At 40.0% G+C, this 22616-nt stretch overlaps 1 protein-coding gene across 10 annotated transcripts in view; it reads left to right on the forward strand.

The window, feature by feature from the left end:
- MAP4 (microtubule associated protein 4) overlaps positions 1-22616 on the forward strand; it is a 156909-nt gene that overhangs the window by 47881 nt on the left and 86412 nt on the right. For 9 of the 10 annotated variants that reach the window (XM_055558141.1, XM_055558143.1, XM_055558144.1 and 6 more), the window contains exon 2: positions 12516-12757. In XM_055558141.1, the coding sequence (XP_055414116.1) occupies positions 12535-12757 (223 nt within the window). In that variant the 5' untranslated portion in view covers positions 12516-12534. Of the gene's footprint in view, positions 1-5690; positions 6027-12515; positions 12758-22616 lie in introns of those variants that run through there. The other variant, XM_055558142.1, reaches the window with a different exon arrangement.

A 22616-nucleotide genomic window follows, 5' to 3' on the forward strand; every position in this document is an offset into this window, starting at 1 on the left:
GTCCATAAATAAAATTTACTGTAACCGAGACACTCTCGTTTCTTTCTTGTCTTTTGAAGCTTTCACACTGTAATGGCAGAGTGAAGTACAGGCAGCTCTTGCTACGCACAGTTGTTGAGGACCTCGCTTCAGCACAGTAGTCCAAGGCTGTAAAAATGGCCATGCAGGGTGAAACTGTGCAAAGTATTAATAATCAGTGGGAGGGACTTCCCCGGTGGTCCAGTGGTTAAGATTCTGCACTTCCGCTAGATGGGGCACCTGGTTAGGAAACCAAGATCCCTGTGTGCCATGCAACAAGGCAAAAAAAAAATCTGTGTGAAAAATTATTGTGAACTTAAGAAACTTCTATTGTTTCCTGTTATAAATGCATAGGGAAATGAAAAAAAAAAAGGGAAAATGAATATATAGTACAGTGTAATTTAAAACATTAGAAACATTGAGAATTAAAATGTTTTCTTTCATAGTAAAAAGCTTATCAAGAGTTGCTCTCTTTTTGTGATATGACGTGGAATGGGCCTCTTCTCTCTGCCTTGGCAAGTTGTCCTGGTTTCTAAGTTTGGATCAGCTTCCCACATTGTTTGCTTTGTGTTTTCAATGTCACAGTGTGCCTTTGAGAATTGTTTTAATGTGAAATATCTTGCCTGTGTCACTTCCTCTTGGACATCCTTATCTTTTTCACCAAAATACATAGATGAACTCACCTTTACTATGTTCCTCTGAGTGCATGTACAGACTCTTTGGAGGGACTGTAGAGTCTGCACTCCCACAGTGAAGCTGTTGCTTCTGTAACTCCATTCGCATTCAATTTGAATTTCGCTTCCAGTGTTACTCTTCTTTAGTTCTTTGCTGCACTTTCATTTTGACCAGTTCCCTCTTAAAGCTACCTTTTTTGTAAAATGTCACATGGGTTTATCACTGGTAGACGCGGCAACGCAAGTTTATGCTTGAACTGAATAACAGATGCTCAGTCACAAGTCACTAACAGGCTTTGTGATGTGATAGGTCACTAATCTTGATGCACAAACTGTTATTTATGTAGTAATTTGTAGACTAAAGAGCTAGCCACAAATTTGTGCTTTATGCAGTTATTCACAGTTACTATACTGGAACTTGAACCAGGTTGTTGAACTTATAATTTTTCACTACCATATTCTTGTCTGGTTTTGATATTGGGGTATATTACCAGTAATTATATAGTAATCACTAGCAAATACCTAAGGCACAGTGTTCCAGGCACTGTTCTAACATTTTATGTATTAGCACATCCATAAGTAGTTAATTCTGTTATTCCCAACTTACATGTGAGGAAACTGAAGTAAAACAATTAAGAAACTTGCCCATGGTCACATAGATATTAAGTGATACAGATATTAAGATTGAATGTGGGAGACTCAGGTTTGATCCCTGGGTTGGGAAGATCCCCTGGAGAAGGAAATGGCAGCCCACTCCTGTACCCTTGCCTGGAAAATCCCATAGACGGAGGATTCTGGTAGGCTCCAGTCCATGGGCTCACAGAGTCACGACTGAGCGACTTTACTTTCACTTTCTGGTAGTCCAGTGTGGATCCCGGCCTCTAACCTACTACCTTACACTTATATACATTATACTTACATTAGTCTCATAAAATGAGTTGGAAAGCATTCTTTTTCTAATTTCTAGAGTTTGTGTTAGATCGGTACCTTAAATATTTGGTAGAATACTATAAACCCTTTGTGGTGTGTGTCTGTATGTGTGTATGTATTTGGAAGATTTAAAAATAACTTTCAGTTTCTTTAACTGATTTCAGACTGTTGATGTTTTCTATTTATCATATTTTGAATCAGTTTTTGTTATATATACTGTTTTAGAAATTGATCTTTTTCATCTTCTCTTCAAATTTGTTGTCATAGCCTTATAATCTTTTTTTTCTCTCTTCTGTGTTTGTGATATTTTTCTTTTTCCTTCCTAAAATTGTTCATTTATTCCTTCTCTTCTTTTTTGAACAATCTTCCCAGAGGTTTGTTAACTTTGTTTTTTAGTTGCAGTATCATGTCTGACTCTTTGGTGACCCCATGGACTGTAGCCCATCAGGCTCATCTGTCCATGGGACTTTCTAGGCAGGAGTACTGGAGTGAGTTCCCATTTCCTACTCCAGGGATCTTCCCATCCCAGGGATTGAACCTGTGTCTCCCACATTGGCAGGCGGGTTCTTTAGCACTGAGCCATCGGAGAAGCCCCTGTTAACTTTATTAGTCCTCAAAGAGGACTTTTACTTTGCTGATCTATTTGTCTGTTTCCTTGCAGTTTATTTTTGTTTATGAGTTTATTTTCCTTCCTTTGATTTTACTGAGATTTATTTTTATCTAAGATATATGTTAACCAATTAATTTTATTCTTCTTTTCCTAATATAAGCACTTAAGACTAGGGACATTGCTTAAATTATCTTTTTAGGTATATTCCACAAACCTTGCTATGTAATATTTTTGGTATTATTCAGTTCTAAGTATTTTTTTCATTATTATTATAATGGTTTAATCTATGGGTTATTTGTAGTGTTTTCAAATTTCCTAATACATTAAAAAATTCAGGTTTTTATTTCTAATTTGTTCATATGTTTCATAAATGTGGAATGCATAATAATTTTAAAAATAAGAGACATTTCCTAGTATACATTTATTTTAAAAAGAAAGTTTCATGAATGCTGGAAGAGAAAGTGTCTTCTCCACTGTACACGCTACTTTCCAGTGTAGTCTAGTAGTGAAACTTGTATATTGAATTGCTCAAAGCTAGTATGTTCTTGCTGATTTTTGTCTTGATGTGTCAGTTACTGGGAGAAGGTTTACAACGACATGCCCCTGTGAAGTTGGATTCATCTATTTCTCCTCATTACGATCACTTTTATGTGTTTTTGAATATCTGTGTTGTTAGATGGAAACAAGTTTAATATTGATAAATCTTAGTGAATTAAAATCTCTGTAATTTTATTTCTACTAATGGTGTTTTTGCTTTGGGTCAGTTTTATTGACAATTATGCCTACACCCATCTGGTGCATTTTGTTATACACTTGAACCTTCTATAGTAGATGCTGCTGGTGCCCTGTCTGGATTCCCATAACCAGCCAGTGTCTCCCTCAGCTAATGACTGCTTTGTGAGGGTTACAGTAACCCGGCCCCCTTACCTCTGGCTGGCGCTGACTCAGGGCTGCAGTTGGGCTCCACAGCTTCCCCAGGGAAGAGGCAGAGGCTGGGCTCAGCGAAACCCAGTTTTACCTCCCTTCCCTCTCCTACCGCTTTCTCCTGAGGGTACTCTCTCAGTTTATAAAAAATCACTGTTTCAGGCTTTGCTTTTATTAAACTGAATCTAAAGCGTCTACCATCTCAACAAGGGAGAACTTGATCTCTCTTTCTAGTGTTAAGTTGTACAAATCCTGTTTTTTGTTTCATTTTGGTGAACTTCATCTTTAATATATTAGGTAGATTTTTGTTTCAGTAGCTCTCAACTGTGGGCGTCCTTCAGAATTAACTCGTTTTGAAATTGCTGGACTGTCTCTGATCGATCCTGTGCCAGTGGCTTTTCACTTTAAATCAGATCTTTTCCTCTATTTCAGGTAAAATGTTAAAGGGCTCTGTTAAATAACTAAAAGGGTTCCTTTGACTTTTCATTTTGCTTGTTTGGTTTTCACTTTATGTTAAAGGTAAGACATTTACCACCACTAAGGGTACTCTACAAAATGCCTACTAAGTACTCCCATAGAGTTTATGCCGTCTTCTTTCCTGCTCAGAAGAGGGGAGCTACTGTGCTCCAGCACTGATTCCGCGTCTAGGACCAACAGTAGAAGAGCCAGCAGGCTCCTTCAGCTGGGTCAGTGTCGACCCCACCAGGAGCAGGCTGGTGTCATGATCCGGAACAAAACACAACTAGCAGAATGCCCGTGTGATAATGACGCCAAGAGGAGTCCCTTTTTATACTAGATGCCTAGGATAAAAGGTGCTTTCTTTTCCATCTTGAAACTTGGAGTTTCAAGGTGAACTCGGAAAGAGAGGCACACTGTGAATAAATATCTTCTATTTCCCTTCACTTTCACTGACGTTTTATACAATAAAGTAGGAAATACCATGGCTCTGAACTTCAGAGAGAAACTTCATTTAATGGAAAGGTTTTTCTTAAATAAAACAGTTCTCTGAAGCTAAGAACTGATCAGTTATGATTATTCCATCCAATTTCCCTAACCGAAGTAGCTTAAAATTCTGTAGTATATTTATTACTCCCTGACAGACAGGTGAGCTGTTGCTATAGAGATTTAACATTTTACCGATTATAGAAGTTTTAATATTTATATAGTGATGTTAACATGATGGTGGTAGCTGATCTCTTGAACCGAAAACAATTTGTTTTTGCCACATTGCATCACGTTGTGCTTTTCTAAAAGCAGAGAGCTATTTTTATTGCCCTGCCTAATAATGATAAGATGACCAGCCTGGAGAGCTTGTCTGGTTACTCCCTGTTAGCTTTCTTTTCATGATGGCTGTGTCACAGGCCATGTTTGGAAAGTAGAAGAAATGAGGTGAATATTCTTCATTAGTGATGACCCTTCCACCTTGAATCTGTTCATTCTTTTCCAGTTCTGAGTTTTGTAGCTTCGGCACCTCTAATTAATTAATCTTAAAATAGGTGTGTTTTTCATTGTCTTCTGTTTACCATTTTAGAGCTATATGTTTAGGTAACCCTGTGTTGTGTTGTCTTTTGTTGTTTTGGCCCATCTTCCGTGTAAAGTAAAGCACTAAGAGAAGATGTGCACGTTACTTAGACGGGGTCTTTCCCCTTCGGGACCTCGTAGTTTACAGGAGCTCCTGCTGTATACAGCTCACTCTAGTATAGATTAGACTGTTCTGTCTGTTACAAGTACAGACGATGTATTAATTCTGAATAGTACTGGAGAACAGATTCTAAAATGAAATCAGAGAAAAGGTGATAGATAGGATGTGGACCTCAATTGTAAGACTAACAAAGAGGAAGTAAAGACAATTGGAAGTGTGGAGAGCAATATGAGCCAAGGTATGCACTGATAACATCAGTGGTCTGCTTGTAAAATGGCTGAAATATATATAGAGACCCAAGTGGAAAACTGCTGATGGTTGTAGTAGGTGGTAGAACTGGGTCCTCTCAGATTGTGTGGCCTTGGTATCATGCTAAGAAGTTTGGTTTTATTTTATTTTATTTTTTGGTTTTATTTTTAAATAAGTGTTGGAGTCCTCTTCAGTCAACCAGTATATTTTCCTGATATTCAGGTCTTTTGCCAACTGCCTTCATCCTTTAAGAAGGAAAAGTAGGGCAAAAAAATTAATTTTGACGTGTAGTGATATCATTGTAAAATTTCCAGATTTTGCCAGTTTTGTCACACGCTGCGTCTGTGTCTGGTATTCTCTGGATTGCCTCTTAGCCTGATCCTTAACCCCAGTTTCATTTACAAGGGATTTGTTTTCTCTGGTTCTTTGTCATCTGTTAAAGTGAGGAACTTGAATCCTAGGTTAGTTGAACTGTTTTTTTTTTTCCAACTAGTTGTTTTTAAAAAAAGCCTTGAGAGATCTTAAATGTTTAGAGATAGTTTTTGGATAAGTATAAGCAGACTCTGGATGTTTTTGTGCCTGCTAGGCTGAGGTTAAATTAATTGGGACTAATAGTAAAGGTTTAAAAAATGCTTTCTCTTTTTCACAATTTGGGGGCATTAGGTATTGAGAATCATGTTAAGGTTCACCCTTCTTTTAGAAAAATTGAGAGGAACATTTGCTCTTGAGGATGGTCACAACAGAAATGTTAAGTGCTGTGTCATTGTCCTCTCTTGTTTTGGCGCACATAACTAGTCTTCAGCAGACATCATGCTGTCTGTATCACATGGCTAACAGTGGGAGGTATCTAGTGTAGATTCTTCTTGGGGAAATAGATTTAAATTTACTTGGATAGAAATGTAAAGCACCTGCTGGTGCTTGTTTAGAGACCCAAAATGCATTCAATCAGGACGGAATATAAGCTGCCTGGATAGTTCCTGTAAGTAAGCAAGCGAGGCTTTCAGCCTCATGCTGCGAGGTCTTAGTTATGTGAATATGTGTGTGCATGTGTGTGCAGGGTTTTTATATTTACAGGACAAGGCTCCCTAAAATAGCAGTGCAAAAAGGAATTCTTTGCTGTGGGGACTGCATGGAAGTAATATGAATCAGTGTGTTCTTTCATACAGGAATGTCACTGGGTGATGCCCTCAGCTATTCTAGTAATCAAGGACGGTCTCCTGTTGCTAATCCTATGATGAACAGGACAAATGGTGGTGATGAACAGAACCTCGCCAAGCCTGGAAATTCCATCAGTTCGTCATAGTACAGCTGTTGTCCTTAGTGCGTAGGGAGGCACCTGGGGGTGGAAGATTAATATATTCCACAGTGGGGGTTGGAGTTTATTGCTCAGGACAGTTAAGATGTTGCTGAGCTGTCTGTTGGCATTTCCAGCCTGGTTCTGGGGAGGAGCAGGAGAAATTCGCTTTAGCCTCAGCGGTCATACGTGCCTGCAAGCTGTGTAAAGACCTCTTTTGTCATTGTTGTTCAGTCACTCAGGCGTGTCCGACTGTTTGTGACCCCATGGACTGCAGCACGCCAGGCTTCCGTGTCCTCCACTGTCTCTTGGAGTCTGCCCAAACCCGTGTCCATAAAGAGTTGGTTTTACTTCAAAAGAAATACTGTTTTGATTGAAAGTATAAATCGGAGTTTTCAAGTTAAATAAGTTAAAAACAGAGCACAGCCACCAGACAGGGTTCAGCTTGATGTGTAATAGACCTCTGAAAGAAATTCACTGAAACAAATCTGAACAATCAAGTCCCCATTTAGTAACTGAAAGCTTGCTGCTGCTCAGTCGCTTCAGTCGTGTCCGACTCTGTGACCCCATAGACGGCAGCCCACCAGGCTCCCCCGTCACTGGGATTCTCCAGGCAAGAACACTGGAGTGGGTTGCCATTTCCTTCTCCAGTGCATGAAGTGAAAAGTGAAAGTGAATGTGCTCAGTCGTGTCCGACTCTTAGCGACCCCATGGACTGCAGTCTACCAGCCTCCTCTGTCCATGGGATTTTCCAGGCAAGAGTACTGCAGTGGGGTGCCATTGCCTTCTCCAGAAAGCTTGCTAGGCAAACCAAAAAAATTTCATGTTGAATATGAAATCTTAATGATTCAGATTATACCTTTCACCTTGTCAGATTATAAATGATCCCTGGGACTTTCTGGGATGCTGGGTTTCTTCCAAGCCTGAGGAACAAGCCCTGCATTTTGGCCACAGCACTCTCTTGGGATGGCAGCTTAGTGCTGGCTTCAGAATTCTCTGTCATGCAAAAAAAAAAAAAAAAAAGGAAGAAGAAAATATTAGCCCACATTTCTTTACAGTTCCATGTCTTGTGCACAACTCACCCCTCCACTCCCACCGCCTACTAAACAGGACAGAATATCAATCATGGAGACCATTTAAGTGAGTATTATGAACAGTCTCCTATGTGGAAGAGTTATTATTAAATGTTTCTTTATTAAATTGGTTATTTGAAACTCAGTGCTTTTCCCTTAGATAAACAGTATTATAAGTGATGATTAATTTTGGTTCTAAACTAATCCAAATTACTGAGAAGAAAGCATCTTCCTTTTTTCTAAAACTGACAGACAGAAGGAGTATTTCAAAAGGTCTCTGAGCTTGCCTTTGGCATTCCTCTCTTCCTTTTACCTCCTAGGGCCTCTGGGCCCATCTGTATACCTTCTCCCTCCTTGGTCACCTTATCCAATCTGCTTTATTCCCTGAAGTATTCCATGTTGCTACATTATATTTCTTCCTTTTTACCCTAAAACCAGAAACTCAGACACTTTCATTGGAATTTATCTCAGGGATTGAGAGGGAAGCTAACTTGATCACTAAATTCACACAAAGTGGAATGATGGCCCTTCAAAGGGTGTATGTCCCCTTATGCTCCTTTAAATTGTGAAATAGGGTTCTGTACTTCTAAAAAGAGAATGCTAGCTGCTGCAAGTGAATCTTAGTAGAAGTTTGGCTAATGTGACCAAGTGAAATGAAAACACAGTGGTTATGAGAAGTGTCTGAGTATGTTGGTGGGAATTAGGCTTCTGTTCTTCCTTTTCATGAGTTTTCTTCCTCCAGTTTAGTTTCAAAGTTTAGCACCTTTGGTCAGGGGCTGGGATGGGGAGGAAAGTAGGGGAGGACAGAGGCAACAACAGGCCATTTGCAAACTAGAATGCTAATTTCTCAGCAGACAACCAGACAGAAAGTGCACAGGTCTTAACTGAGTAACTGTAGGTAAGACTAACCTAAGTCTCTGGGAGCTTGAAAAGTTACCCATACTTCTGTGCATTTAAATTATTTATGAACACTATTTAATCTGTATAGACCTAGAAAATATTTAGTCCACTAATTAATTCCAGAGTTTGTGATCTGAAGTAAACCATACAGAAGAGAAGGTGCTTGTGACTTCATCATATATTCTTATTTACTCTTTATGAGCACATAGCTATTAATAGTAAGGCTAGTCAAGAGACAAAAATTGTCTTCTGTGCTTCATCATCATGTCCTGTCGTTTCCTCTTGCTTTGGTTTACCTAGGTATTTTCAAAATCCTCACTAGATAATTTCACTTCAGGCATGTAATCAGAATGAAGATCAGATGTCCGGAGTGCTGTGTTTGAAAACGGTGTGCTTTTTTGGTGCCTGGTTAAATAATATGGGGCTTATTTTCTGGCAGAGTGGTGTCACATCTCCTTTGATGTTAGCCAGAACTGGGTGGAGTTTCTTAAGCTGCAGTGGGATTTGCTCAAGCAGGGCTCTGTGCACTGGGGAGTTGGTTTTTAGTCTTTCTCTTTGCCAAAAGGCTTTTGCCTTTTTAAATAAACCTGAACCCAGTTATAATTGAGAGTACTTGATGTATAAAATAATAGTCACACAGAGGGTCCAAGTGATGAAACTGAATTATAAGTAGTTTATCGAATAGTCAACCTCAGGAATTGTTTCACACACCACTCTCATTTTACAGCCTAAGGAACTCAACCCCGGAAGGTGACCCACTCAAAGCCAAACTGAGAATCAGACTGAACTAGTGAAGCACGGAAATGTCTTCCCATTTCCATAAGGAAAAAAACCAGCTTTTTTTTAATCTCCTGTTAGCAAAGTCATTCAAAGTTAACAGTATAAGCAACTATATTCAGTATTTTGAAATAACCTATAAAGGAAAATAATCTGAAAAAGAATATATGTGTGTGTGTGTATATATATGTATATATATATATATATAAAACTGAATCACTTTGCTGTACACCTGAAACATTGTAAATCTACCCAGGTCAGATCAGATCAGTCGTTCAGTCGTGTCCGACTCTTTGTGACCCCATGTATCGCAGCACGCCAGGCCTCCCTGTCCATCACCATCTCCCGGAGTTCACTCAAACTCATGTCCATTGAGTTGGTGATGCCATCCAGCCATCTCATCCTCTGTCGTCTCCTTCTCCTCCTGCCCCCAATCCCTCCCAGCATCAGACTCTTTTCCAATGAGTCAACTCTTCACATGAGGTGGCCAAAGTACTGGAGTTTCAGCTTTAGCATCATTCCTTCCAAAGAAATCCCAGGGCTGATCTCCTTCAGAATGGACTGGTTGGATCTCCTTGCAGTCCAAGGGACTCTCAAGAGTCTTCTCCAACACCACAGTTCAAAAGCATCAATTCTTCGGCGCTCAGCCTTCTTCACAGTCCAACTCTCGCATCCATACATGACCACAGGAAAAACCATAGCCTTGACTAGCCGGACCTTTGTTGGCAAAGTAATGTCTCTGCTTTTGAATATGCTATCTAGGTTGGTCATAACTTTCCTTCCAAGGAGTAAGCGTCTTTTAATTTCATGGCTGCAATCACCATCTGCAGTGATTTTGGAGCCCCAAAAAATGAAGTCTGACACTGTTTCCACTGTTTCCCCATCTATTTCCTGTGAAGGGATGGGACCAGATGCCATGATCTTCATTTTCTGAATGTTGAGCTCTAAGCCAACTTTTTTACTCTCCTCTTTCACTCTCATCAATTTTAAAAGTCCAAACTCAGATAAGTTTCTCTATTATCTATACAGGTAGAAGAAGAAAAGCATAAATAGTCAATGTGAGATAATTTTTTTAAATGTAGATACTTCTCATTCCCAAGAATATGTCTTTGGATTTTCTTGAGTATCCATATTAGAGAAGGACACTGTGTGAATAAATATTAAGTGACCTTAAATGTTTCTGTATGTGTTGGATGACATTTATTCATGAGCTTATTAAGATCAATTTTGGAGCACTTGCAGAACTAGCTTAACAGATTTGTAGAACACCTAAGGAATTTATTATACATGTTTTAGAGTAGAATAATTATAACTGAATTAATTTTCTCTTTATTAAAAACTGGGCCTTTTGCACTAAAAGCCAGTATTTTCACTTCTGCTGGCTAGTATTGCCTTTACAGAGTCATTTTCCATAAGTATATTGTGTGTGTGTTTAAATCATACTTCTATTTATATGTGATGACATGAAAAGGATAGCTAAACTGTGTTGAAAGGCAGATGCTGGGTGGTTGGCTGCACGACCCTCCCACTTTCCAGCGGTCAGATTTTCTATCAATTTTACCCTCTTAAGCTGAATGTAAGCTGCTGTTCGTATTCCGTAAACCACACATCAGCCTAGAAAATGGTTTGGGAGGTTGCAAGGCAGGGAGGAGAGCAAGATTACAGTGAATAAAAAGCTGGCCTTTGAGAATCTGCACTCAGATAAATGAGGTTTAAAAGGTTTTGCTGGTTTTGTTTGTGTTTTCACCAGTGTCCTAAATTAGGGAAAGTTTGAGTAGATTGCATGAAGTATTATAGAAAAATAGATCTGTTGGGCTCTTACTGTATATTTTTAAAGATAGTACAGGTGTTCTTACAAGGTCTGTTTGACTAAGAACTGTTTAATTATAGACATCCCTTATTGTTTTTTGCTCTGTTTAACAGCTTTCAAAGGCTAACTGTAATAATAGTTACCATAAATAGAAAAGAGAAAAGCGGTTCCTTTTTATGGAACCCTTTGACATTCATCAGGCCTTTACAAAATTCCTTTTTCTTTGTGGCTGTGCTGTGCGGCATGTAGAGTCTTAGTTCCCTCACCAGGGATTTAACCCACCCCTGGCAGTGAAAGTGAAAGTCCTCTGGACTGCCAGGGACTTCCCATATACTTTTTTTTTTAAACCAGTGTGTTTGTGTACATTTATGTATATAAGATTTTTGTTTAACTTTAAAAAAAAATGCTTTTATTTATCTATCTATTTATGGCTGTGCTGAGTCTTTGTTGCCGCGAGTATTCTTCTCTAGTTGCGGCAAGAGGAGAAGGGGCTCCTTGTTGTGGTTGCCTCTCTCGTTGCGGAGCACGGGCTCTAGGCTGGGCGGGTTTCAGTAGTAGGGCTCGGTAGTTGTGACTCCTGGGCTCTATCAACAGTTGTGGCCCACAGGCCTACTTGCTTCACAGCCTGTGGGATCTTCCCAGATCAGGGGTTGAACCTACGTCTCCTTCACTGGCAGGCGATTCTTTACTACTGAGCCACCAGGGAAACCCTCCCATATACTTTTTAGTTTTAAGTTATGTTTAAACATTGAAAGCTTGGTTGGTGTTCTGTAAAGACAGTAACGTACATGACCACAGAGAGAAACTGCCTTCTCTAGCTAATTCAGGGAACATGCCTGCCTTTTTCATGCCAGCAGGGCCAAGTGTAGCTTGGTTGACCAAGTCCTTTAAAAGTGATTCACGAAGCAGTATTTACCCTTACAAGATAAGGCCCAGATTCCTAGTCTCTGGTAAGGAAAAGTGATTTCACTTGCCTGATAGTACTTAACCTTTTTTTAAAATAAAATGGGAATGTAACCTAATCTGACCTTGTTTTGTATGTATTTTTACCCTGGTGGCTCAGTTGGTAAAGAATCCGCCTGCAATGCAGGAGACCTGGTTTCGATCCTGGGTTAGGAAGACCCCCTGGAGATGGGAACGGCTACCCCAGTATCCTGGCCTCGAGAATTCCATGGACTGTATAGTCCATGGGGTCGCAAAGAGTAGGACACGACTGAGCCACTTTCTCTTTTATGATTTGGAAATTAAGATAAATGGAATCGTTAAAAGGGTTTTGAAGACTTGAAATCAAAAGACCTGATTTGAATTCTTATGGCTAATAAACTTGGATAAATAGAGGGGTCTTTTTTGCCCTTCACTTTTATTATTGTTGAAAAGGACAGAGTGACACTTGCTCTGTTTACCTCCCAGGATGTGAGGAAAAGAGTTTACTTTGGCTAAGACAGTCTGTTACTGGGCTTTGATTTTCCATTTTATAAAATGGGAGAGTCTCTTTTAGCTTGAAAACTTTGCATTTTAATTCCATGTTTGTTTAAAACAATGACAAGAGTTTCTAGGAATTTTTTTCTCTTTGGCGCTGCTCATGATGTGAAACCTTTTTTCCCCATTCACCAGGCAGTTGCAGTGGTGCAGAATGGCTGACCTCAGTCTTGCAGATGCGTTAACAGAGCCGTCTCCAGAAATTGAGGAGGAGATAAAACGGGACTTTATTGCCACACTGGAGGCAGAGGCCTTTGATGATGTTGTGGGAGAAACTGTTGGAAAAACAGACTATATTCCTCTCCTGGATGTTGATGAAAAAACCGGGAGTTCGGAGTCAAAGAAGAAACCATGCTCAGACACTAGCCAGGTTGAAGGTAAGTAATTAAATTAAACTGGACACATAGATTCAGAAAGTAGGTTAGGGACTACACTTGGGTCAAATCTTATAGACTTTTGAGGAGACTAAACTGATTTTTTAAGTATAAGCACTTTCTCTTTACATTTCTTAGAAACCAAGGACGTAGGTTCATCACCTTTTACTGGAATATGTATTCTTCAGGCTGTAGATTACTCTTAACCTTCTCTTAACCCTAAAGTTTCTTCTGTAATGTCTCAACTACTGTATAATCTGCTTATTAATTTCCTAAATTAAACTGCCTGCTATGCCTTTTCTTTGAAAGTAGCTTTGTAAAGTTAGATACTTTATATTTATACCAAGACTTAATTTGGATGCCACCTGTCTTTGTGAGTAATCCTAGGTGAGGATTAAAAAATGGATTAAACCCTTTAAAAGAGATTTGCTACCTTTATATATTGCTGGATCAAATTTGCTAACATCTGATTGAGGATTTTTATATTTATGTGCATATGGGATATTGGTCTGTTTTCTTGTAAGGCCTTTGTCTGCTTTTAAAATTGAGGTCATGTTGACATCATAAAATGAGTTGGGAAGTGTTCCCTCCTAAATCTGTTTTCTAGAACGGTTTGTGTTGAACTGATGTTTTCTTTAACGTTTGACAGGTTTTGTCAGTGAAGCCATCTGGACCTGGAGTTTTCTTTGTCAACTTTTTGACTAAGAATTCAGTTCCTTTAAGAGATAGAGAACAGTACATGTTTTCTCTTCTCAAGTGAGCTTTGGTGGTTTGTATCTTTCAAGAAATTGGTCTGTTTCCTCTAAGTCATTGAATTAATGGAGATGAAATTGTAATATTACCATATTCTTCTAATGTCGAGGATCTCTTGTCATGTCCTCTCTTTCATTACGAAAATTTGTTTCCTCTTTTCACTTGAGGAGTCTAGATACTAGTTTATTAGTTATTTTTTCTTTTTAAAGATCCAACTTTTGGCTTCATTGGTTTTTTTTTTTTTTTTTTCAGGTATGCAACATAATGTGTCAATATTTGTATGTATTGTGAAATGATCACCATAAGTCTAGTTAACATCCATTACCACATATAGTTATACCTTCTCTTCCCCATGTGATGAGAATTTCTAAGGTCTGTTCTCTCAGCAACTTTCAAATATAATACAGTGTTATTATTAGCTATAAAAACTATGCTGTACATTGTATCCTCGGGATTTATTTATTTTACTAGAAGTTTATACCTTTTGAATTCCTTTCACGCATTTCCCACCCACTCCCCACCTCTGGGAACCACGTAAAATAGGCTTTTAATGTTATATATTTCTCTCTAATCCTAGTTGTAGATGTGTCCCATAGATTTTGATGTTTTTTATTTTCATTCAGTTCAAACATTTTCTATTTTGCCTTATGAATTCCTCTTCAATCTATCAGTTATTTAGAAGTATGTTAATTTCTCAGTATTTAGGGATTTTTTTTTTTTTTTTAATGTCAGTTAAGTCCAGTTGGTTGATAGTGTTAATCAGGTTTTTCATATCCTTGCCTACTTTATATTTACTTGTTCTCATGACTTGAGAAAGATACTGAAGTTTTGATGTAGTTTTGTGGGTTCTTCTCCCTGCAGTTCTGTCAGTTTCTGTTGCATGTTGTTTGAAGACCTGTCGTCATGTGCGTATGTATTTACACTGTTACGTCTCCTTGATGAACTGACCTCTTTGTCCCTGGTAATTTTCTCTTCTCTGCATTTTACTTTTCATCTTGCATTAATGTAACCACTAGTTTCCTTAGGTAGCGTTTGCTTGGTATGTCTAACTGCATCCCTTCACTTTCAACAGGTTTCTTTTTTCATATTTACTAATAATGGGTTGCTTAGAATATAGATGGTTCTTGCTTTTTTAATCTAACCTGAAGAACTCTTATCTTGTAGTTGATGTGTTTAGACTATTTACTGAAATGCCTGATGTGATCATTGATATGGTTGGATTTAATCTGTCAGTTTGTTGTTGGTTTTCTGTTTCTTCCATCTGTTCGTTAGTCTGATTTTCTTTTTCTGTCTGCTTTTGGATTAATTGAATGTTTTTATCATACTGTTTTAACTCCAGTATTGTCTGGAGAATACAGAAATATACAAATCTACGTAACAGTAAATCATCTCACCTTTTTTAATTTTGAAAAACAAACCTTAAGTTTTGGAAGGTTATTTTTTGCTAGGTGTCGTATTCTGTGTTACTCTTTTCTTTCAGTAACTTAAAGGAAAATTAGTCTTCCTACTTGTAGTTTCCGATAAGAAGTCTGTTAGAATTTGGATAGTTATTCCTTTTATTCCCTTCCTCTGGCTGCCTTCAAGGTTTTATCTTGATCTTGGGTTTTTAGCAGCTTGAATATGTTGTGTTTAGGTGGTACATACCTTTAATAAATACCTTTTCAGTTCAGTTCAGTTCAGTCGCTGAGTCGTGCCCGACTCTTTGCGACCCCATGAATCACAGCTCGCCAGGCCTCCCTGTCCATCATCAACTCCCGGAGTCCACCCAAACTCACGTCCATCGAGTTGGTGATGCCATCCAGCCATCTCATCCTCTGTCGTCTCCTTCTCCTCCTGCCCCCAATCCCTCCCAGCATCAGAGTCTTTTCCAATGAGTCAACTCTTCACATCAGGTGACCAAAGTATTGGAGTTTCAGCTTTAGCATCATTCCTTCCAAAGAAATCCCAGGGCTGATCTCCTTCAGAATGGACTGGTTGGATCTCCTTGCAGTCCAAGGGACTCTCAAGAGTCTTCTCCAACACCACAGTTCAAAAGCATCAATTCTTCGGCGCTCAGTCTTCTTCACAGTCCAACTCTCACATCCATACATGACCACAGGAAAAACCATAGCCTTGACCAGATGGACCTTTGTTGGCAAAGTAATGTCTCTGCTTTTGAATACGCTATCTAGGTTGGTCATAACTTTACTTCCAAGTAGTAAGCGTCTTTTAATTTCATGGCTGCAGTCACCATCTGCAGTGATTTTGGAGCCCCCAAAAGTAAAGTCTGACACTGTTTCCACTGTTTCCCCATATATTTCCCATGAAGTGATGGGACCAGATGCCATGATCTTCGTTTTCTGAATGTTGAGCTCTAAGCCAACTTTTTCACTCTCCTCTTTGACTTTCATCAACAGGCTTTTTAGTTTAAAAAAGGTATTTCTTTGTCTGCACCAGGTCTTAGTTGTGGCAGGATCTTTCAGCTGTGGCACACGAACTCCTGGTTGTGGCATGTGAGACCAGGGATCAGACCCTAGAGCACTGGAACCTCGACATCTTAGCACTGGACCACAGGGGAGCCCTAGCTGATGTTTTGCCTTCCTGGCACTCACTGAGCTTATTCTCTGCTTTGCCTCTTTCTTTTTCTCTTCTCCTTCTGGGATTCCAGTTACTTTTTTGTTAAATTGTTGAATATTGTCCCAGGAATCTTGGATGCTTTGGTTTTTTTCCCTCCCTCTTTTTTTCCTCTTTATGTTTTATTTTGGGTATTTTCTTTTGACCTGTATTCAAGTTCCCTGATGTTTTTTTGCTGGCTGCATTGAGTCTAATAATGAACCCTGAGTGACATTCTTATTATCTTTAATATCTTTACTGTTTTTAACTTACAGCATTTCTGTGTGACCTTTAGAGCTTCCATCTCTTGCTGAAATTTTGTTAATGCATATTTCTATCTTTTTCACTATAGACTTTAACACATTAATCATAATTTTTAAATATTTGTCTGGTAATTTAAATATCTGGGTCATTCCTCAGTCTGATTATTTTGTCTCTTCACTGTTTTTTTCTGGTACTTTTTATGTGTGTGTTAATTTCTGAGTGACTTCTAGACCTCACATGTAAAACAGAGACTGAGATTAGAAAAGGATTTATGCCTGGAAATGAGTGTATGGTTAGGTTACTCAAGACGGCTGTTCTCTTGCTGTCTGTATGTACATACCCTGTCCGACCAGGGCCTGCTTCACCTATGCCCTTCTCACATGACTGACCTTCCTACACACTTGTCCTTTCCCAGCTGATGATTGTTTTTATCAAAGGGGCCATGAGGGCTGTGCCCCTCCACTGGTTTTCCTGGTGCCTAATGAGCCCTCCTGACATCAAGTCCTGTATAACTGATAATCACTCTTGCCACCTAGGAGCAAAGATTACCTCCATGTCCTAAGCCTGCCTTCCACTGCACATGGCGAGGTGTTACTCCAGGACCTTGCTTCAGCTGTGTGAGGTCCCCCATCCATTACACCGTTGATGTCTCTGTTTCTGACTGTGGGCTCTTTCTTCAGTCTTGGAACTGGGCAAGACCTTGTAGACCTGTGGGTTACAGCCCAACAACGGCATATCTCTTTTTTACTAGGTAGTTAGTTCAGAGTGTAGAGGCTAGGGCTGAACTAGGGTTGGGCTTTGTTGTTACTGTGGTGGTCTTCATTGCACTACTGGGTAAGTGCTTCTTTCTTGGCTCTTAGAGTAGGGGCTGAGGGGCTGAAAGGCTTGTTGTCAGTCCTTGTTCCACTTTGGCCTCTGCTGTGCACCTGTGCCTCCGGAGGCCCTCTCTCCCCTCCCATGTCAGAAGAGGGCTGGGTAGCCTGGGAGGGGCAGGAGTTTTGTTTATCTTTGTTTTTTGGTTTTGGTTTAGACTCAGTCCTGTGTGCATGTATCTCATGGTTGAGTAATATTATCTCAGTAATATTATCCGTCTTACATGGATAGGGTTTTCTAAGCATTGGTGTAGGATCCTGGGCTCAGAATTTTTCTGGCTCCTCCCTAAGGTAAGGGGATTTACTCCTTCCCCAGCTGCATTAGGCCTTCACCTGGCCCTGGGATTGACAGCGTTTGATACTTCTCCCCCAGCAGCTGAAAGCTTTTGTTTGCATAGGGGAGAAGGGCTCTAGGGCACAGGGCTTCTTGTCTTTGCTTTAGTGGCAGCTTTTTCTAGTCTGCACCACATAGGGCAGCACCCTGGTGTCCCCCTCCCCACCACCAGTCTTTGTAACCTGGGAGTGGATTTGAAGTCCTTTTGTGTCTGTGGATCCAAAGGACCCCTTACTTGCATGCTGGCCTTCACTTAGCCTTTAGCAGGGCTTCCCTGCTGGCTCAGATGATAAAGAATTCCTGCAATGCGGGAGACCTGGGTTTGATCCCTGGGGTGGGAAGATGGCATGGCAACTCACTCCAGTATTCTTGTCTGGAGAATCCCATGGACAGAGAAGTCTGGTGGGCTACAGTTCATGGGGTCTCAGAGTCGGACATGACTGAGTGACTAAGTACAGCACAGCCATTAGCATATTTTTGGTATTTTTTTCCCCCATACCACCTTGTTTATAGAAGGCTTAACTTAGGATAAATGGGAGGAAGAGGAGAGGTGGTTATTCGGAGACATCAATAAAGAAAGGAAAAGAGCTTCCTTATTTCAGTTCAGTCGCTCAGTCTGGTCCGACTCTGTGACCCCATGGACTGCAACAGGCCAGGCCTTCCTGTCCATCACCAACTCCTGGAGTTTACTCAAACTCATGTCCTTTGAGTCGATGATGCCATCCAACCATCTCATCCTCTGTTGTCCCCTTCTCCTCCCACCTTCAATCTTTCCCAGCATCAGGATCTTTTCAAACAAGTCAGTTCTTCGCATCAGGTGGCCAAAGGATTGGAGGTCAGCTTCAGCATCAGTCCTTCCAATGAATATTCAGGAATGATTTCCTTCAGGGTGGACTGGTTGGATCTCCTTGTTGTCCAAGCAACTCTCAAGAGACTTCTCCAACACCACAGTTTAAAAGCATCAATTCTTCAGCACTCATCTTTCTTTATAGTTTCTTTGTTCAAAATGCATTTCTTAGGCAAACCTTAGATAGGACTCAGCAATCTGTTTTGCTCGGACTTCCTCTAGTTTTGGTGAGCGGCAGCCACTCGCTAGTTGGTGGTGTTTGGGCTTCTCATTTAGTTGCTTTCCCTTGTTGCAGAGCCTGGGCTCTGGGGCGTGTGGGCTTCATTCAGTATTTGTGACTGGTGGGCTCTAGATCTCAGGCTCGGTAGTTGTGGCGCACCAGCTTAGTTGCTCCGAGGCATGTGGGATCTTCCCAGATCAGGAATCGAACCCATGTCTCCTGAGTTGGCAGGGCAGATTCTTTACCATTCAACCATCAGGGAAGCCCAGCAGTCTGTGTTTTAACAGTCTCTTGCAAGTGACTTGGATGCCTGTCCTTGACTGAGAAACACTGGTCTTAGAGAAAGGGCCTAAGTAAATCCTGGGAAGGATGACAACTAGATCCTCAGAATGGTCCTTCTTCAGCTGACTGGGGCTTTCTGTTGAGGAGCTTCGCAACTAACTTCATTGGCCGCCAGAGGGCGACGTTGGCACAGGTCTGACTTTTGGGAAAGGAGGAGGCCTTGCTTTGAGACCATGCTGAATCCTCGCCATTTTGCCCAACGCGGACTTACTGTGGTTCTCTTCTTCACAGCACACATGCCTTCTCGGCTTCTTGCTGTTTCCCATCTCTGCCAATTGATTTGCCAGCTGTGGGACTCTGAAATCTCTTGCAGGAGAAAAAAAATGTAACAGCTATCTCAGAGCATGTGATTAGTTTTAAAAAACTTGTGTTGTTTTCAGTGCTATGTGTATTTAGCTGAGAATGTTTTCATTTTCTGAAGCCGTAGTCTTGTCCTCTGGGAAATCAGAAAGAAGACAGTTTAGCATCTTTTGAATGAAGACTTACCCAGTAGTGCACAGCTTTCCCATGATTAGAACCCATGTCTTATCTACAGAGAAGTATGCAGACCTTTTTCCTGCTGTAAAACTTCATTTTTTTTCTGCAGTAATGTTTTTATTCTTCTCTCTTGAGCTTAGATTTTTGAGATCATTAGTTGTTATATGGTTAGAATCTCCATCTCCCTTTTATTTTCTTCTAAACTCATTGCGTTGCTTTTTTTTTATTCTGGTAAGTGGCTTATTTCTTAGTTTTGCAATTATGATCTAGTCTGGTAATGTCATTTTAATGAGTTTTTCATAAGGCAAAAGTTAATTTCAGTGTTCTCAAGGTTACTTTGTAGTCTAGTGATCAGTCTACAGAAGATCTGTAGTTGTATTGGTAGATCAATATGGTTGTTCAATCTATAGTTCAATAACAATGAGAATAATAGTAGTTGACATTTACTTCACAAAATGCATTTGCCACAGTGCTGCCTCCAGTGTTATTGCTTTAGTCCTCTTGGTGACTGGGAGGTGGGTATTACCCCTCTTTCAGATGAGGCTGTTTTTAAGGCTCAGGAGTTCAGTTCAGTCACTTAGTTGTGCCTGGCTCTTTGCGACCCCATGGGCTGCAGCATGCCAAGCTTCTCTGTCCATCACCAGCTCCTGGAGCTTGCTCAAACTCACGTCCATCAAGTCAGTGATCCCATCCAACCATCTTACCTCTGTCGTCCCCTTCTCCTCCTGCCTTCAGTCTTTCCCAGCATCAGGATCTTTTCCAATGAGTCAATTCTTAGCATCAGGTGGCCAAAGGATTGGAGTTTCAGCTTCAGCATCAGTCCTTCCAATGAATATCCAGGACTGACTTCTTAGTACAAGGGAATAGTATTTGGTCATTTAGTTTATAGTGATAGAACCACAACCTGAAGCCAAATCTTGTGATTTAAAACTGTGTGTTCTTTCTGTGAAACCATACTGTGTTCATGAATGCTTACTTTGTAATTTATTTAATGTCTCACAGACACTGTTTTTCATAACTAAAGATTCACTTATTTAAGTCAAAAGAATTATCAGACCTGTAAACTCTATGTTCAGGGAAATGTAAATGAGAGTCTTATTTTATTTGCATAAAGAGCATGAACTTGAGAACTCTACTACTACGTTATATAAATTTATAAAGTCTTCTACTTTCCTAGACAACTATTTTATATCTTCTTGTTCATTTGAGGGCTTTTAGCCCAGATATTCAGTAGAGTCAAGCATAAGAGAATTGATACACTACCTACCCCCTCAACCAGTCTCCTAACCTACATTTTCCTGTGTCCTTTGCTCTGCCGTTACTGTAACTTTCAGGAGTGAACTGCTCGTGCTCTCGCTCAAGGGCCCTACTATAGCCTTTGCCTCTTCTGTCTCTTGTATCATTCATTTCTCTGGGTCATTCATCAGCATCAAATATACCCTAATTTTTTTCTTCATAAGAAAAAATATTCTGTCTCAATCTATGCCCTTCTCATTTACTTTTCGTTTATGCTGCTCCTTCTTTGAAGCAAATATATCTACTCTCTAATGTCAGTTGCTTTCCCTCTTAAACCCACTTCCATCCAACTTAACCCATACCATTTCACTCAGCTGCTCCTTTGAAGGTACAAGCCTTTACATTGGCAAGGATGAATCGAGATGATTTTGACCTGAGCAACCAAAAGGAGTGATTTATCATTTTGTGAGATGGGAAGGCTGTAGAAGGAGTAGATTTTGAGGGAAAGGTAAGAATTTCAGCTTATCTGATAGTAGAGAAGATATCTAGTCAAGAGCAGTAGGGAGCTAGATAAAAGAACCTGAAATTGAGGGCTGGAGATACACATCTGGAGGTGATGGTAATTAAAGCTTTGGCTGAAGGTGGTGGTCTACAAAAAATCCTTTATGATTGTTGTAATTGTCCAAGAACATTTCCTGACTTGCAATCCTTGCTCACGACTTGCCCCTTACCCGCCTCTGTCTTTTCTTCTCCTTGGTAAGTGCCTTTCATACCTGAGCCTGCCCTTTTCAAGGCCCTTGTAAAGTCATAATTAAGCTATTTGTTGTCTCACACTCAAGCTACTCTAGAATAGGGATAGTATTTTGTTTATTTTTATATTCTGGCAGAATGACACATTTAGCAAAAGCAAAGAGGCACAGAATAAGTTCACAGTACCAGCAGCTTCAGGTTGCTCAGTGATAAGAAACAAGAGGTCAAATGACAAGTGAGACAAGTGGCAGAGTGGAAGCAAGGAGACACACGTCCAGCAACATTATGCGAGTCTCGCGGTCTGTGCAGAGATAGAGGCGAACGGGAAACTCGTCGGATGTGTGTTAGAGAGGTCACTGCTCTTGGCACATGGTAGAGATACAATCATTGCTTGTTAAGCTGCACTGAGATCATCTGGTCTGTTGCTGAACTGAAGTCATCTTATTCAGGTTTGGGTTATGTTAAGGTGCAGACTAACAGGTAACTGTAAGTCTGCAGACTAAAGTGGTAGGTCTTCACTTAGGTGTAGGTGTCTGATCCTGAACCCTCTTTATAATTTTTTGCAAAAATTGTTTTCTGACTTTGATTTGAAAATATACTCTATTTCTTAGCTAAATTTCTTTTTGGAATAGAAAAAAATAGTACTAACAGTTATAGTTCATAGTAATGGTACCCTACCTGGTATATAAGAAAAGCAGAGAATTCTTAAGAGGTTAATTTACCATGTTTTATCTGTAGCTGAGAAACTCTTAAGAGTTGCATAGGGCAGAGATACCAAAGAAATAAACTATCCGAATCCAGCTATCTTTCATGTACTTTTAAAAAAAATATCCTTTCCTCAGAGATAAAACGTTTCCGTTTTTCTTAGGCACAGACTCCAGGTAAGTTGGGAGGAGCATTTGTTTCTTACAGTAAAATTTCTTGCTCTGGAAATGATGCAGGCATCTTTATGTTAAGATCGCTCTGTAAAGCCACAGCAGTATCCTCCCTCCCCTGTGTAGAAGGCATGTCTGGTCCTGAAAACAAGGAAATAGCACACGACTCATGGGCTCTGGTATTGCTCTCATTTGAAATCTTCTGTTAATAGCTTTATTCCCTTGATTATAAAACTGAAACTTCACTGTAAAGAAAATTAGAAAATTAAAGTGTTTTAAAAGTACAGTCTCTGAAATTTT

This window comes from Bubalus kerabau, chromosome 20, assembly GCF_029407905.1.
Source record: "Bubalus kerabau isolate K-KA32 ecotype Philippines breed swamp buffalo chromosome 20, PCC_UOA_SB_1v2, whole genome shotgun sequence".
NCBI classification, from domain to species: Eukaryota; Metazoa; Chordata; class Mammalia; order Artiodactyla; family Bovidae; genus Bubalus; species Bubalus kerabau.